The sequence below is a fragment of the Neolamprologus brichardi genome, chromosome 4 (assembly GCF_056152115.1).
Source record: "Neolamprologus brichardi isolate AB-2024 chromosome 4, ASM5615211v1, whole genome shotgun sequence".
In the NCBI taxonomy this organism is placed as follows: Eukaryota; Metazoa; Chordata; class Actinopteri; order Cichliformes; family Cichlidae; genus Neolamprologus; species Neolamprologus brichardi.
The window spans coordinates 21,916,913-21,934,741 of NC_142107.1; the positions used below are offsets into that span (position 1 = coordinate 21,916,913).

At 44.4% G+C, this 17,829-nt stretch overlaps 2 protein-coding genes across 2 annotated transcripts; both read left to right on the forward strand.

Moving 5' to 3' along the window:
- The first annotated feature begins 1,491 nt into the window (after positions 1 to 1,491).
- On the forward strand, positions 1,492 to 11,113 carry LOC148103037 (amine sulfotransferase-like). Its single transcript, XM_087840078.1, has 7 exons — positions 1,492 to 1,563; positions 6,585 to 6,733; positions 6,827 to 7,026; positions 9,411 to 9,537; positions 9,918 to 10,012; positions 10,116 to 10,287; positions 10,369 to 11,113. Exons 2-7 carry the CDS (start codon positions 6,592 to 6,594, stop codon positions 10,476 to 10,478), a joined length of 846 nt encoding a protein of 281 aa, XP_087696204.1. The 5' UTR covers positions 1,492 to 1,563; positions 6,585 to 6,591; the 3' UTR covers positions 10,479 to 11,113.
- Positions 11,114 to 13,777: 2,664 nt separating this feature from the next.
- On the forward strand, positions 13,778 to 14,584 carry LOC148103038 (uncharacterized). Its single transcript, XM_087840429.1, has one exon. It carries the CDS (start codon positions 13,778 to 13,780, stop codon positions 14,582 to 14,584), a length of 807 nt encoding a protein of 268 aa, XP_087696555.1.
- The last annotated feature ends 3,245 nt before the right edge of the window (positions 14,585 to 17,829 follow it).

Genomic DNA, 17,829 nt, shown 5'->3' on the forward strand with positions numbered 1-17,829 from the left:
GACACAGGTGACTGCCTCATCAGTAGTGGGAGGGGTTTGACCACCCTCCCTGTTCCTTTGCATAAGCTCACCAAACCATTAAGCTAGCACCATTACAACTTATTCTTCTGATAATGGAACCTTTTGAACATCTTGTTCTATACTGTGTGGGTCTTTTGCTGCCCTCAACATCTGGAAATAAGTATCTTCTTGCAGTGATGTGTCAAAGTACCAAAATTCCTGCTGGATATCCACTGAGGTCAATGACGAGCAAGGCAGTGGTGACAGCTCTAACTCAGTTTATTTCGGTGTGAGTGATCAGAGTTCACATTTTTCATCTCACATGTTCGCCGAAGTTTTGAAAACCCTGCACATAAACCATAATTGGTCATCAAGATACCATGCCCAAAGCCAGGGTGCTCTGGAAAGGTTTCACCAGATGCTAAAGTCTCTTTTGCGTACCAATTGCATAAAGCTTAGTAGAGACTGGGAAGAAGGTCTGCCATGGCTGATTTTGTCTGAAAGAAAACATAGGTTTCAGCCCTAATGAGCTTGGGTTTTGACATAGTGTGCGTCGGCCCTTGGCTGTAATAAAAAAATAAAGGGGTTTATTCCGAGCCACCTAAAAAACTTGGTTGAGTTTGTAAATGGATTTAGACTTTGATTGCTTGTAGCTGGGATTGCCAGCTGTCAGTTTTGTTGTGGGGACCAAGTTTCAGCCTTTTTGCCAGTTGTGGGATCTCTGTATCGTCCCCCATTTACAGGCCCTCACAGGTCCTTAATGAGAAACTTTGATATAAATTACTTTCAACTCTAAAATGAAAAAAGTTGGTTCAGCACCGTCATGTAAACTTACTCAAACCGTATTATGCAAGTTACCAAAATTCTAGTCGGTGTGTTAAGGACACCGTTCACCCTTGTTTGTTTCTTCACTTCCTTTTCTGAAATTGATGAAATACTAGAGTCTGATGACAGTTTGGTCATTTGAGAAAATTTCAGTCTCTTTGTAATCTGGATAAATTCCTGTCTCATTTGATAAATGCAATGGGCTGTCAGAACTGATTTTGTATTGCTGTTTGTTTGGTGAGGTTTCCACTTGCACGGACTTGATTGATCACGATACTTTTTTGTTGTTGTTTTTTTTAAAATGGGATTGTTTGGTGTTCTTTCCCATTTTTTGTCATAAGTCATGAGCCAGGTTGTGACATTTATTCAATGTCAGCATGGCTGCCTTCCAGACTGGGCAGAGATGCCAATGCATTTTCTTTCCATCAATGAACTGAGTTAATTGAGCAGATTTGACACAGTTTCTTGAGCTACTTCAAAACTTGCCCCCTCCCTCTGCTATCAGTGTACCATATTTAATTCCAAATAATTAATAAAGTTCATCAGGGCCAGAGTTGGAGATCTGTGACTCTCTGAATGAAGTTCTAACAATATCAGACAGAAAACAGCACTTTGGACTCTCCAGGTTATCTTTTCAGCAAATAATGCTGTGGCAATGTTGTGGAAGCTCAGAGCATGCGCATGATGATAAGAGGTGTACAGAACATTCACTCTATTGGTCTTGCTGCAAACACCCAGGTAATACAACACTTACCTTTCTGCTGTTAAACTGGTTCTAAAAGTAATGCAGGTTCAGTAAAAATGTGTTTTGTGAATTTCTTTTTATACTTTTCTGTCTTGAGAATTTGTTTACATGTATTATCAGACTGTTTTGATGCTTTGTTGTTTATCAACCTCTGACACAACCTGGCTGTCACTGCACACATGTGCTTTAGTGAGTCATAGTGGTTTTAATGATTTACTCTGAGTTACTAAATTACTACTTAGACTTTACTCCTTAAAGTCTAAATAAAACAATAAACAAAACAAAAGGCCTGCCTAGCTGCTTGACAAAAAGGTCTGCCGCCCCATGCCAATAGACACGTGCCATTTTACTTTGAATTGGCCAACAGGTGGAGGTCTGACACCTGAAAGATAAAAGCTACAGAAAAACAACAGGGCTGCGTATCATGGCATGTAACAGAGTGAAGCTCTTGCAATGGTTGCATAAGGATCAAATAAGGGCCGAATGGCTCGAATGACACATTCAAATTAAAATACATACACAGTACAACATGCAGTGAAATGCTTATTGCTGTGCAATTCCGGATCACAAAAAATACAAAAATAAACTAAAATTCAAAATTAAGTATAAAATTAAAATGTAGAAAATGCAAAATTAAAAGGGTGTATGAATCAGCAGTGTGCAAATTAATAATAAACAGTCAAAAACAGTTATTGAGGTATATTATTGCTCTTCGTCTGGTTCCTCACCCACAGTGTTGGGAAGGTTACTTTTAAAATGTATTCCACTACAGATTACAGAATACATGCCCCAAAATGTATTTTGTAACGCATTCTGTTGTTACTCAACGAGAGTAACGTATTCTGAATACTTTGGATTACTTAATATATCGTTATGTTTTTTACAACTACATGAATGTACTATTGCTATGTGATTTTTTTACTATTACTGAAGGCCACTTGCCATATCAATACTAACTAGATTTTTTCAAAATCTTAATATAAAATGAGTAACAGTATGGTGGACACATTAGGCAAGGCTGCACTTTTTGCAGTGATCTCGTATAGAAAACTATTTCTGTATCAGTAATATGTTTTCTTTTTCTCTGTTGATAATCATGTGGAACTGCACATGATTATTTGCAGCTAGCAGATTGTTAATGCTATCCATCAAGTCTAAAAACAGTATGTTACAATGTGGAGATAATCTGATCAGAAATGATCAGGTTATATTCTGATTTGTAATTAGGCGTACATGTGCACTATGTTTATTCAGAGAGGTTAAGCTTGTGTTTCTGTCATGGAGGGATTGTGCTCAACTGAATGAAGCTTATTAGACATTATGAAACAGATGATACGTAAAAGCGAATTTTGCCAAAGTGCTTCTTTTTTTAAATTATCTTTTTTTTCTTAAAGAAATCTACTACATGATGTGTAATTTTTTTTGTCATGTATAATTTCCATTGCAAATATTAATCACAGTTAAATTAAGAGAGGATGGCAGTAAAAACTCTGGAGGTGTGATGCCATCAAGTACACTGTTGTAGAACGATCGCACTGCGTTCTCGGGAGCACTCCCATGTAAACTTACGAAGTCTGGACTAGCAAGAACACGAGGACTGGCGTACTTGAGTATTTAGAAATGGCCTAACAGTCTGAAGTCTATGAACTAACGGGTCGGGTGCATTGTGTGCCGGGTGGCGGCCAGGAGCGGAGGCCCTGGCAGACTGACCCCCGGCTGCCAAGACTGGCAATAGGGACATGGAATGTCACCTCTCTGGTGGGGAAGGAGCCTGAGTTAGTGCGGGAGGTTTAGAGGTACCGGCTAGATATAGTCGGGCTCACCTCTACGCATGGCTTGGGCTCTGGAACCAGTCTCCTGGAGAGGGGCTGCAGGCTGGGGTGGGTATTCTAATATCCCCTCGGCTTGCTGCCGGTACGTTGGGGTTTTTCCCGGTGGATGAGAGGGTTTGTTCCCTGTGCCTTAGGGTGGGGGAACGGGTCCTGACTGTCATCTGCGCTTATGCGCCGAGTGGCAGTTAGGAGTACCCAGCCTTCTTAGAGTCCCTGGGGGGAAGGGGGGGGGGATGCTGGAAGGTGCTCCACCTGGAGACTCTGTTGTCCTGCTGGGAGACTTCAATGCTCACGTGGGTAATGACAGCGAGACCTGGAGGGGCGTGATTGGGAGGAACGGCCTCCCTGATCTGAACCCAAGCGGTGCTTTGTTATTGGACTTCTGTGCTAATCACAGTTTGACCATAATGAACACCTTGTTCGAACATAAGAGTGTCCATAACTGCACGTGGCACCAGGATGCTCTAGGCCGTAGGTCGATGATCGATTTTGTAATCGTATCACCAGACCTGCGACCATATGTTCTGGACACTCGGGTAAAGAGAGGGGCTGAGCTGTTAACTGATCACCACCTGGTAGTGAGTTGGATCAGGTGGCGGGGGAGGACGCTGGACAGACCCGGTGCACCTAAACACGTAGTGAGGGTGTGCTGGGAACGTCTAGCAGAGGCCCCAGTCCGCGAGAACTTCAACGCACACCTCCGGAAGAGCTTCAACAGCATTCCGAGGGAGACTGGGGACATTGAGTCCGAATGGACCATGTTCAGCGCCTCCATTGCCGAAGCTGCTGCATTGAGCTGCGGCCGCAAGGTGGTTGGTGCCTGCCGTGGTGGTAATCCCCGAACCAAATGGTGGACACCAGAGGTGAAGGGAGCCACCAGGCTGAAGAAGGAGTCCTATCGGGCTTGGTTAGCCTGTGGGACTCCAGAGGCAGCCGACAGGTATCGACAGGCCAAGCGGAATGCGGCTCGGGCAGTGGCTGAAGCAAAAACTCGGGTGTGGGAGGACTTCGGAGAGGCCATGGAAAAAGACTTTCGGACTGCCTTGAAGAGATTCTGGCAAACCGTCAGGCATCTCAGGAGGGGAAAGTGGTGCTCTACCTGCACTGTGTATAGTGCTGGCGGAGCGCTGCTGACGTCGACTGAGAAAATTGTCAGGCGGTGGAAGGAATACTTCGAGGACCTCCTTAATCCCACTGACACGTCTTCCGAGGAGGAAGCAGAGTCAGGGGATGAGGGGAATGACCCGCCAATTTCTGGGGGCGAGGTCACTGAGGCAGTTAAACAACTCCTTGGTGGCAGAGCCCCTGGTGTTGATGAGGTCCGCCCCAAGTTCCTGAAGGCTCTGGATGTTGTAGTCCTGGTTGCTGTCCTGGTTGACACACCTCTGCAATGTTGCATGGAGTTCAGGGGCAGTACCCGTGGACTGGCAGACCGGGGTGGTTGTCCCCATCTTTAAGAAGGGGGACCGGAGGGTGTGTTCCAACTACAGGGGGATCACACTCCTCAGCCTCCCTGGGAAAGTCTATGCCAGGGTGCTGGAAAGGAGAGTTCGTCCGCTAGTCAAACCTCGGATACAGGAGGAACAATGTGGTTTTCGTCCTGGTCGCGGAGCACTGGACCAGCTCTTTATCCTCTCGAGGATACTTGGGGGTGCATGGGAGTTTGCCCAACCAGTCTACATGTGTTTTGTGGACTTGGAGAAGGCATTCGACCGTGTCCCTCGGGGGTGTCCTGTGGGAGGTTTTGCGGGAGTATGGGGTGTCTGGCCCATTGTTACGGGCCATTCGATCCCTATACAACCGTTGCAAGAGCTTGGTTCGCATTGCCGGCAATAAGTCGGACTCGTTCCCGGTGGGTGATGGGCTCCGCCAGGGCTGCCCTTTGTCACCGGTTCTGTTCATAATTTTTATGGACAGGATTTCTAGGCGCAGCCAAGTGGTGGAGGGCTTTCGCTTTGGTGGCCTCAGAATCTCATCTCTGATTTTTGCAGATGATGTGGTTCTGTTGGTTTCATCGGGTGAGGGCCTCCAGCTCGCACTGGAACGGTTCACAGCCAAGTGTGAAGCAGCGGGAATGAGGATCAGCACCTCCAAATCTGAGGCCATGGTTCTCAGCCGGAAAAGGGTGGAGTGCCCACTCCGGGTCGGGGATGAGTTCCTGCCCCAAGTGGAGGAGTTCAAGTATCTCGGGGTCTTGTTCGCGAGTGATGGGAGAAGGGAGCCGGAGATCAACAGACGGATTGGGGCTGCAGCTGCAGTAATGCGGACGCTGCACCGGTCCGTCATGGTGAAGAGGGAGCTGAGTGTAAAAGCGAAGCTCTCAATTTACCGGTCGATCTACGTCCCTACCCTCACCTATGGCCACGAGCTGTGGGTAGTGACCGAGAGAACGAGATCGCGGATACAAGCGGCAGAAATGAGCTTCCTCCGAAGGGTGGCTGGACTCTCCCTTAGAGATAGGGTGAGAAGTTCGGCCATCCGGGAGGGGCTCAGAGTAGAGCCGCTGCTGCTCCACATCGAAAGGAGCCAGCTGAGGTGGTTTGGGCATCTGACAAGGATGCCCCCTGGGCGCCTCCTGGGTGAGGTGTTCCAGGCATGTCCCACCGGGAGGAGGCCCCGTGGCAGACCCAGGACACGCTGGAGAGATTATATCTCTCGGCTGGCCTGGGAACGCCTTGGTGTTCCCCCGGATAAGCTGGAGGAGGTGGCTAGAGAGAGAGTGGTCTGGGCCTCTTTGCTCAGGCTGCTTCCCCGCGACCCGGCCTCGGATAAAGCGGATGAAGATGGATGGATGGATGGATATTGAGGTTTCGCCCATCCCATTCTTTTTATGAAGTGGTGTTTTAATTTCCAAGTAAGAAAACCATAGCTGCCCATTCACTGCTGGCCCTGTTATTCTGGCTCTGGGTCCATTGTGTAACGGACGCCAACAACATTAACAGGACGCTTACATTAGAGCCTCTTATTGCACGTTTTGTCTGGGTTTCCAGCAATCAAAATCAGAGTATTCCCTTACTCCCCAACACTGCTCACCCAGCATCAATTTGCCATAAGAAAGCCTATCAGGGGTCAAAAAGACCCCCAACAATGTAGCCCTGGGGACCCTGGGACAAACAAACCTGTACACCATGTGACTCACAGATTTTTCATTCCTGCGTATATTTTTTATCTGTCTTGTGTAGAACCAGTATGGAGCAGATCAGAGACCGTGTTTTCAAGCATAAAAACTACAATTTTGTGGTCAGTCTTACAACTCCAGAGTACATAGACTCTCTTGAGAGTTTTGAAATAAAAGACAGCGATGTCTTCCTTGTCACTTATCCAAAATCAGGTTGGTGAAAAATTTCATACATTATTTATATTTGCTGTTTTGTGCTGGCCAGACCGATCCACTGATCACCTCTAATGTCTTTCCCCACATCAGGCACTGTATGGGCTCAGCAGATCATCATTTCCATCCACGAACTGGATGGGAATCAGAATCAATATTCAAACAACATGGAGAGGATGCCGTGGGTGGAGTACCAGATGGGTGAATACACTCTTCTTCCCTCTCCACGACTCTTCGCCTCGCATCTCCCTGAACACATCATGCCTCCAGGAGTGAAGGAGAAGAAGGCAAAAGTCAGTACTTTGTAGAAGCTCAATTTTCTTCTTTTTTTTTTGCAAAAATAGAGCAAATTAAATTAGATTTGTACTTGCTAAGTTTAATTACATTTTTTGTGATGTTACCTATTGGTCACTGAAGTCAAGTTTTTTGGGACTTGCACAAACCAGCAAATCCTAGCAAATGAAAATAGATTAGTTGATCTTTAATTATTTTCAAAACAAATGTTGTTTATTTGCCAGTGTATAGGGTGCCCCAAGCAAGTGAGACTTAAAACAATGAGCCTCTAACACAATACTGTAATGGGATCATAAATCAAGGAATCTGAGGGTCATTTTTTATCATAGACTTCTGCACAAACACGTGGTTCCAGGTCCAAAAAGCTAGCTCTAGCATTTGTTTTAATTTTAAATGATTCTGTGTTTTTCCATCCATCCATTTTCTTCCGCTTATCCGGGTCGCGAGGGCAGCAGCCCAAGCAGAGAAGCCCAGACCTCCCTCTCCCCAGCCATTTCCTCCAGCTTGTCGGGTGGAAAACCAAGGCGTTCCCAGGCCAGCCGAGAGATATAATCTCTCCAGCGTGTCCTTGGTCTACCCCAGGGCCTCCTCCTGGTGCGACATGCCCGCGAATCGCTACCTTATCGTAGTAAATGGTAAATGGCCTGTATTTGTATAGCTCTTTTACTAGTCCCCCCAAAGTGCTTTACACACCCAGTCATCCACCCATTCACACACACACTCACACACTGGTGGAGGCAAGCTACAGTTGTAGCCACAGCTGCCCTGGGGCAGACTGACAAAAGCGAGGCAGAAGGGCAGATGGCCATATCGCGCCATCTGCCCTTCTGGCCAACACCAGTAGGCGGCAGGTGAAGTGTCTTGCCCAAGGACACAACGACCGAGACTGTTCGAGCCGGGGCTCGAACCGGCAACCTTCCGATTACAAGGCGATCTCCCAACTCTTGAGCCACGATCGCCCCATGGTGGTGGACTTCCGGTGGTGGAGGGGTTTGTGTGTCCCAAGGATCCCAGGGGATATGTTGTCTGGGGGGGGTTTGCCCCCTGGTAGGGTCTCGTATGGCAAATTGGTCCTGGGTGAGGGACCAGACAAAGAGCGATTCAGAAGACCCCTATGGAAAAACCATAGAGGGAGCAGTTCACCCTGCCCGGGATAGGGTTACCGGGGCCCCGCCATGGAGCCAGCCCTGGGGAGGGTGCCTGAGGGCGAGCGTCTGGTGGCCTTAGTCCATGGGGCCCAGCCGGGCACAGCCCGAAAAAGGGACATGGGCCCATCTTCCTGCAGGCCCACCACCCGCAGGATTCACCGTAGGGGTCGGGTGCAGTGTGAGCCGGGCGGCGGACCAATCTCCGTCTACCAAGACTGGCAATTCTGTGTTTTTATTTCAGTATATTTTTTTTGTCCTTTTCCTTTCTTACAATGAGGTCATTGCAGAGTAAGGCTACATTCACACTGCAGGCGAAAGCGCATCAAATCCGACTTTTTTGACCCTATGCGACCCATATCCGTTCATGGTATGACAGTGTGAACAGCAGAAGTCCGATATTTTCAAATCCGACCTAAGTTACTTTCGTATGTGGTACTGAATCTAATACATATCTGATGTTTTAGAAAGCAACTGCTGTTTGAATGGTCATGTCGCATTAAATTCGTCTTTTACGTCACTGACACAAGACAGATACCAATTATCAGCACCGGAGAAGCGCCCGAGAAGACAATGTGAACGCTTCCTGGCCATCCAGTGAAACTGTTGGGAAGACAACATTGGAGAAATGTGAACATTTTATTTGTACTGTATAATCTGCAGATTCTGACAGAAATCTGCAACTATCCTTTGAAGCATCGCTCCTCTCTAAAACAGCAATAAGGATCATTATTAGGCCATTTGTAAATAACAAAATAACTTTATAACTTAAAGCAAAATTGGGAAACGTAAAGTCCGAAACAAGTCTTTATATTAAGGGTCATCAGTCAAACAATACTGTTTGGTCTGGATCTAAACAGAGCGCGTTGTGTGTGATGTCTTCTTTTGCGCATGCGGGCCACCTTGAGGGTTCACACTAGAGTGCATTTGCTGTCACATTTTATTTGTAGTGTGAACAAGCAGACACAAAAATCAGATTTGATCAAAAAATTGGAATTGAGCATTAAGACCTGCAGTGTGAACGTAGCCTAAGAGGTTCATCAAATCAAGTAGAAATAGGAGAAAAAGAGCTATAAAAATGTACAGGCTTTAAAACATATTTTAAAAGATATTATTTGAAATCAAATTTTGACCCTAAATTTTAAATTGTTTTTCTTTTAAACTAATGACTTTTATCATTTTTACATTTAAGTAACAAACTGTTAATATTCTGATTTTTTTTTTAAAATATATATCAGATCGTGTATTTGATGAGGAATCCAAAGGACAACGTGGTGTCTTTTTATCACTTCAGCAAAGCCCTGGCAGCCCTGGAAACTCCCGAGAGCTTTGACCAGTTTTTTGAGTGGTACATAACAGGAAACGGTAAGTTTCCTCACTTTATAGTAATCAGTAATTGATTCATCATTATGTGTGGAACCTCTGTTAGAGGGCCTGAGCTTTAGTAACCAGTGATTTTGTGGTGCTGTGCTAGTATTTAGCACCGACTCCAGTTTTGTGTGTGTCATGTGTGGATTGAGCACATTGACAAAATCTGTACTACATTCGGAGGCACACTACCACTGCATGATTAGCATGATGGACTTCCATCCATCTGAACCAAATGGGTGGACTGATCATGCCTGCAGTCATGCTGTAGGTAACTACAAAGCTTACACCTGAGCTCCTCCTCTGACATGAGGGTTGTATGTGAACTCAATTAAATGACAATGCCAAATGACTGGATGCATTATGCCACTATACAGTTTTTGCATCATCCTGGTTTGACCACGTCAGGGAGTGGTATTTAAACAGAGACCAGTACAACATCCTCTTCCTGACCTACGAGGAAATGATTTTGGTAAGATGTTTCTTTGCATTTTTGTTGTTCCTAAGGAAACTCAAATAAAATATCTGGCAGAGTTTAAGGTTCTTTTTCTGTTGTGTTCCTGATTTTCTTTCAGGACCTGAAAGGATCAGTGAAGAAGATCTGCAACTTCTTAGGGAAAAACTTGACTGAAGCTGCTATCAGTCATGTTGTGGAAAAAGCTACATTTCAGAACATGAAGAATGACTCGAAAGCAAATTATCAGCATCTTCCACCAGAGAAGTTCAGTGGAAAATTCCTGCGCAAAGGTAACATAACAGACCTGCAGCTGCTGTGCAGAAAAATGTGACATCAGGGTATCAGGTGTTGTGTTTTTGTATTAATTACAGGTCAGATTGGAGACTGGAAGAACACGCTGACTGTTGCACAGAGTGAAAGAGTGGATCAAGTCCTTCAGGAGAAACTTGGTGATTTGCCTTTGAAGTTCATCTGGGAATAAGCAGAGAAACTCGTCTCCCAGGAGTTTTTAAAGCATTGATCATTAAGTGCATTAATCAGAAAACCATAAAAATGTGTTTTTCTGCTATTTAAATAATAAAAAAAACATCAACAAAAGATTAATGTTTGTTCGCCCAAGATTCATATCATGTAGATTATGATTCCAGAAATCAACAACGTTCATTAATAAAATGTTTATCAGTCAACATATCTGACATGCCTGAAACCAGTACACGGTGCTTTGGATTCTCGTAATTGCTGAATAGTCACTAACTGTTAATTGTGTTTTTGAATCACATTGCTTTTGAAAGTAGCCTTGACCTTCAAATATAAGAAATGTCTTTACATAAATGTACTTTTGCCATGAAGACAGTCTGACTTTTGGTTTTACCCACAAGTGATTTCTCCTCCCATGAGTCAACATTTAAGACAGAAGTATCTCATTTATTTGTGTAGAAAAATCAAAAGGAAAGGATCCTTTTTTGGTAAGAAACAAAACATTACAAGAAGAAATTGTGCAATTGCAGTGTAATTTTGGTTAAAGTCTTGTTCAGCATGACATTCTTCCTTTATTTGATTTGATACAGCATCAAACCTCAGACCTGTGAACAGCATCCACTGAATATCATGTAATTAATATGTGCAGTACAGGTTCTTAACACATGATTTATGCAAGATAATAGACTATTAAAAAATAATAATAATATAAAATAATCTTATTTCTTTAATGGTACTTACGTTTCTGAACATTACTAGACATTTTAATTTTCAGCATTATGGCTGCAAAATGTAACTTTGATTTTCATACAAGAGTGAATGCTCTTGTCTGGGAGGCAAGAGTGACATTTGGAATTTAGGTAGTTTATCTGTGAGAAACTCACACAAGTAAGCTGATCCAAAGATGGACCGAACTCCACATTATTCATGTTCATATAGAATAAAACTGCATGTTTCAAACACAAGTTTTTTCAGGATTTGAGTGTTTTTTAATATCACTCAATTTGTGGTTTTAAATCTGAATAGCCGTCGTTTCTGGCCAGTATACATAGACTCTCTTCAGAGTTTTGACATAACAAACAGCAATGTCTTGCGTCTTTTACAAAGTCAGGTCAGTGAGAAATCTCTGTAGCATCCCATTATTTTGCAGTTTTATTCTGTCCAGACTAATCCAGTGGTTAGATATAATATCCCATACATTTGCCTCAAAAGGCACCATATGGGCTCAGCAGATCATCATTTTTATCTATGTGTTGGACGGGCATGTGAATGAATATTCTACCAACTCACAGAAGATGCCATGGCTGTAGTTCACAGGGGGTGCATACACTCACCAGCTCTCTCCATGGCTCTTCACATCACATCTCTCCCAGGTTCTCATGCCTCTAGGACTGAAGGACAAGAAGGGAAAGGTCAGAGCTGCGTAGATGCTCAAGCAGCCTGAAGAAAGAGCAGGTTTAGTGATATACCCACACAGCAGACAGGCAGGCAGCTAAATGCAGCTAATGGCTCCCCCATCAAAACCTTTGGTGAAAGGTTAGTGACTGTTTGTTTTTATGACCGGGACTTCCTGTGGATGTTTGTAGTTGCTGCTTTAATAGGCACTGATTTTGTTTGTGCTCTCAGACAAGTGAGCACAAAGAAGAAGTGAGACTGGTTGATGACTCTAACAGACGTTTGATTGACGCTGTCTTTTTCTTCATTACCCTGTTTTACTCAGGGCACTCAGCCCGTGGTGCACGCTAATTTTGTAGCTTCGGGAAATGTTTTTCATTGTTTGCTTTCATAGATTCCCTCACTAACTGTCCCGACCTTCTCAAACACTGTGACGAATGTGGGGTGGAAAATTACATCACTACGGTAAGGCCCCCAGTGTTCACGCGCATGAGCTGTTTTGACCCCACCAAACGGTCAATCGCTCAGGAGGAGCTTGCGACCATGGAGCACCTGGACATTGTGCAGTGTTCGAATAGTGCCTGGGCTTCCCCATTACAGGGGATGCCCAAATCTGACGGTCGGTGGCGATCTTGTGGGGATTTTCGCCGTCTAAATAACGTCACAGAGAACGATCGTTATCCTATTCCCCACATCCAGTATTTTTCCGCTCATCTTGTAGGGACCTCGATTTTTTCTAAGATTGATTTCGTACGGGGTATCACCAGGTTCCCATGTGCGCTGAGCGTGTGTGCGTAATTACAGCTGTCCCCAAAACAGCTGTAATTACGCCATTCAGCCTTTTCAAATTTTTGCTCATGCCTTTTGGGCTGAAAGGTGCCACCCAAACCTTCCAGTGTTTGATGGACTCGGTCTTACGCGAGCTTGTAACATGGTAGACTAATGTGCCTGTGTTAATTCAGGTCCATATTATTGTGTGAAGTTGCACTGGGTTGGGAGTGGTTGTGTTTGTGTGTGTCACATTTTTGGTGAGCCAATGGCTGGAATGGGGTTGGACTAATTAGAGGCAGGTGTACTTGATTGCACTAATACACTGGTCTACTTATAGCCCACACTACAAACACTGCTTTGTCGTTTTGTCTCTGCAGGCCAGGGCCTATTATATGCCACAGCCTAAAGGCAGCAGAGTTCAAGAGGCTGGAGTGACCACTGGCTATATGCTTGCAGAGTGGTGGGTCTCTGAGGACAACTTCTAACCCTGTTAAAGGCAACACGTGGAGTGCAACTGGCCGTGTGGCATAGCTGGCTCTGGCCTTGGGACTGTGTGTTTTTATTGGATTCATAAATGGGACGCTGGACTGTTTTATCTTTTAGCTCTTGATTTTTTGTCAATAAATTATCTTTTAGAATAGGGTTAGGGTTAGGGTCGAACGCTCATACAAATGAGTATTTGCGCTCATTTGTATGAGCGCAAATACAGCGTCTTCGACAGGTAGCTACTCATCAAACATTTTCGTCTTTTTCTCGAGGGTTGTAACTTTACCGCATACGTGGACCACAAACCCTTGATGTTTGCGATGTTCAAAGTTTCTGACCAATGGAGTGCGCGCCAGCAGCGCCATTTGGCAGCCATTTCTGAGTTTACCACGGGCATTCAGCACGTGGCTGGTAAGTCCAACCACATGACAGACTGTTTGTCAGTCATGTGGGTGCGTTTGTGTGACCTCCTGACCACAAAAGGGTAATAAAGGCAGGAAGTTTACTAACCAAGAAAACAGAACCCTCACATAGATGTCCCTACAATAAAACACTACAGTGGCCGTTCAACGGGCTGGAGAAGTGGTCAGAGACAAAGGAATGTCTTTGATCATGCTGCTTGAACTAAGACTTACAAATTTAAGTAACACAATGACAACATTTAACAATGAGCCTCTGCCTCAGCTTCATCAGCTTCGTCTGGTCAAGCCTCTGCTTCAGCTTCATCAGCTTCGTCTGGTCCAGCCTCTGCATCAGCTTCGCCTGGTCCAGCTTCGCCTTCGCCTGGTCCAGCCTCCACTTCAGCTTCAGCGTCGCCTGGTCCAGCCCATGCATCAGCTTCAGTGCCGCCTGGTCCAGCCACCGCATCAGCTTCAGCGCCGCCTGGTCCAGCCTCCTCATCCGCTTCAGCGTCGCCTGCAGCAGCCTCATCCGCTTCAGCGTCGCCTGCAGCAGCCTCATCTGCTTCAGCTTCGTCTGCATCAGCTTCGGCTTCGTCTGGTCCAGCCTCTGCCTCGTCTAGTCCAGCCTCTGCCTCATCTGGTCCAGCCTCTGCCTCATCCTCGTCTGGTCCAGCCTCTGCCTCAGCCTCGTCTGGTACTGCAGGGATCACGCCACCTTCAGGTCCCAAACTGCCGCCTCAATATCATCGGTCATTTGCCAGGCTGCTTGTTGGGCATCATCACCACCGTGGCCGGCCTCCGGACTTCTGTTGCCGCCACCGCCTCCCACGTGGCCGCCCTCCGGACTTCTGTTGCCGCCACTGACTTCCTCATGGCCGGCCCCCTGAACTGTCTTACCCTGGCCTTCTGTGCTATTGGCCCCCAGGCAGGCCACTTGAACTATGTGTCGGACTCTGCTCCTCTGTGTGCGTTTTGGACATTTGGTTTGAATTCCTTAGTCTTAGCTTCCCACTGTACGCACCACCTTCTAATCTCATGTTCCATAAGCGGTTCATAAATCAGGATGTTGCTTTGAAGTTTTCTAATATGTTGGACCCTCATGTGATCAGTGGCTGCACTGATGCTGATGTTGCTACACAGTGTTTTAATAATCACTGCTTGGAGATTTTAAATTCAGTGGCACCTATGAAATCTGTCATTGCTGCCCCAAAAAGAGCTCATCCGTGGATAAATGATGATGTAAGGAAGGTCAAAAGAATCTGTAGAAAAGTAGAACGCCTTTGGAAATCAACCAAACTCGAAGTTCAAAGGCTCCACCCTAGGGAACTTTGGGTTTCCTTACATGAAACCATAAAAACAGCCAGATCAGGATATTTTTCTCAGTTAATATCATCAAGCAAGAGAAATTCCAAGGTACTGTTTGACTCCATAAACTCTATTGTTTCTCCCGTGGTCCACCGAGTACCTGTGACATCTATATCTGAGAGTGATGAGTTTCTGAATTTCTTTGTGGATAAAGTTAATCATGTCCGAATGAGCAATGGTTCTTCAATACCATCTGTTTGTGTCTCTGGGCCACCTCCCCCTCATTTACTGTCAGTGTTTAACCCAGTGACCATACATTACCTTTCACTCCTGCTGGATAAAATGAAAATTACCACTTGTGCAAATGACATTCTACCTGCTGGGCTGTTTAAAAATGCTCTCTCTGTCATTGGCCCCTCTGTTGTAGAGATATGCAATGCCTCTCTTTTAACAGGTGTGGTCCCTACGTTCTGTAAGCATGCTGTTGTTGAGCCGATATTAAAAAAGAGCAGTTTGGATCCAACTCAGCTTAAGAATTATAGGTCTATCTCTAAGCTTCCATTATTATTGAAAATTCTGGAAAGTAGTTGCAGATCAACTTACCACTTTTTTAGAAAAACATGAAATTTATGACAAATTTCAGTCAGGTTTCCGTAAAAGTCACTCAACAGAAACCGCATTACTTAAAGTCTCTAGTGACATTATGATGTCAGCTGACTCCAGAGCATCCTCAGTCATGGTTTTGTTGGACTTGACATCTGCCTTTGACACCATTGACCATACCATCCTGATTAACAGGCTCCGGGACATAGTTGGTGTGTCCGGTCTGGCTTTGAAGTGGTTTCAGTCATACCTCTCCAACAGATCTTTTAGTGTTTTTGCGAATCGGTTTATGTCACATTCTAAAGATCTGACATGTGGGGTACCACAGGGTTCAGTTCTGGGTTCTATTCTTTTTCTTTTGTACATGTTACCTCTAGGACTTATAATTAGGCAGTTCCCTGAGGTGTCTTATCACTTCTATGCTGATGATATTCAGCTCTATTGCTCTTTTAAGCCGATGGAAGTCCATAAACTGTCCTCTTTAATTAAATGTTTAGCTTCCATTGAACAGTGGCTTGGTGACAACTACTTACAGTTGAACTCTGAGAAGTCAGAAACATTAATTATTGCCCCCGACAACCAGATATCTCTAATCAAACAGCATCTTGGTTCATCTGTTCACCTGAGCCTCAGGTACCTTGGTGGGATGTTTGATTCTGCCATATCCCTAGAACAACACTCTCGCCAGTTAATTAGGAACTGCCTTTTTCAGCTAAGAAACATCTCCAAACTGCAAACTTTGCTGTCTAAGTCTGAGTTAGAAATGGTTATTCATGCTTTTTTTTCTTCTCGCTTGGATTATTGTAACAGCCTTTTTCTTTGTTTGAGCAAAAGGAATCTTGACCGTCTCCAGTTAGTCCAGAATGCTGCTGCAAGGCTTTTAACTAAGACATGAAAAAGAGAGCACATTACACCAGTGTTACGTTCATTACACTGGCTTCCAGTACATTTCAGAATTCATTTTAAAATCTTGGTACTGACTTTTAAAGCTTTGAATTGTGATGCCCCTGCTTACATTTCTGATCTTTTAGAACCCCACGCTCCCTCTCGCAGCCTGAAATCTTCTAATCAAAGGCTGTTGGTAGTCCCTCGAACATATTTTAAAACCAGAGGTGATAGATCTTTAAGAGCGGTGGCCCCCAGGTTGTGGAATGCTCTCCCTCCATCATTACGTTGCCTTGATTGTATTTATTTTTTTAAAAAGCAACTTAAGACTCATTTATTTAGATTGGCTTTTAATTAGATTTATGCTGTGTGTTTTATTATTAATGTATTTTATGTATTTCTGTTTTATATTACTGTGAAGCACTTTGTGGTTTTTATCCTGTGAAATAAATCATAAATTGATTTGATTTGATTCCTGGGGGGCTCTCATTTTGCTCTGTTCCTCATGTCCTCCCTTTGTGTTAGTTTTCCCAGTTTAGGTTTATGTTCTGTTCTGCCCTCACCTTGGTTTTCTCTCTGTAAATAAATTTCCACTTGCATCTCCACTGCCATCTGCATCTTGGGTCCTCATTCATTCCACCACACGACTGCTGCCCCAGCCGTGACACTAGCATCCCAAGTGCCAACTTGCTTGAGCAACGTAGCGAACCGTATGTTGGGTGGCAAGAAAACTGCTAGAAGGTTGTCAGCATTCAGCTTCTCGGAAGCTCAAAAACAAACAGACTTTAAAATATATTTTTAAAAATATTATCTGAAATCAAATTGTAACACTAAATTTTAAATTGCTTTTCTGTTAAACTGATGACATTAAATAGTGAATTATTACATTTAAAAAAATGTTTATTAAGATTTCAATTTAGTTTTTTTTGTGAATTATTACATTTAAGTGAAAGACTTTTAATATTCAGGGTTTTTTTTAAAATATATTTCAGATCGTGTATTTGATGAGGAATCCAAAGGACAACATGCAGTGGCGTGTCCAGCGGGGGGGCACAGGCCACCCCCCCAACCAGACTGGCCACTCCAGGTGCCACCCCGAAGCTAAAACACTAAAATTTAATGAAATATCAAATGTACGATTATGGTTTCACAGTGAAGCTCAGATATCCGAGGGTAAGTGAATGCAGCACCGGCTTCTGCACTATGAGCATCATGTTAGCAAAGGTAGGAGAGCCAAGCACGAAAGATGGCACCTCAGAAAACATTTTTTCGGCGAAAGATTAACAAGTTAACATAGCTGGACTAGCCATCGGACATTTGCACTAGTGATGGGATTTCCGGCTCTTTTTAGAGATCCGGCTCTTTCGGTTCGGCTCACTAAAAAGAGCCGGCTCGTTCGGCTCCCAACCGGCTCTTCAGGTTGTTTTGTTGCTTTAATTTATTTATTATTAACAATAATATAAAATTATGCACAAAAGGAATTACTAACGTAAAAAAAGTGGTTTTATT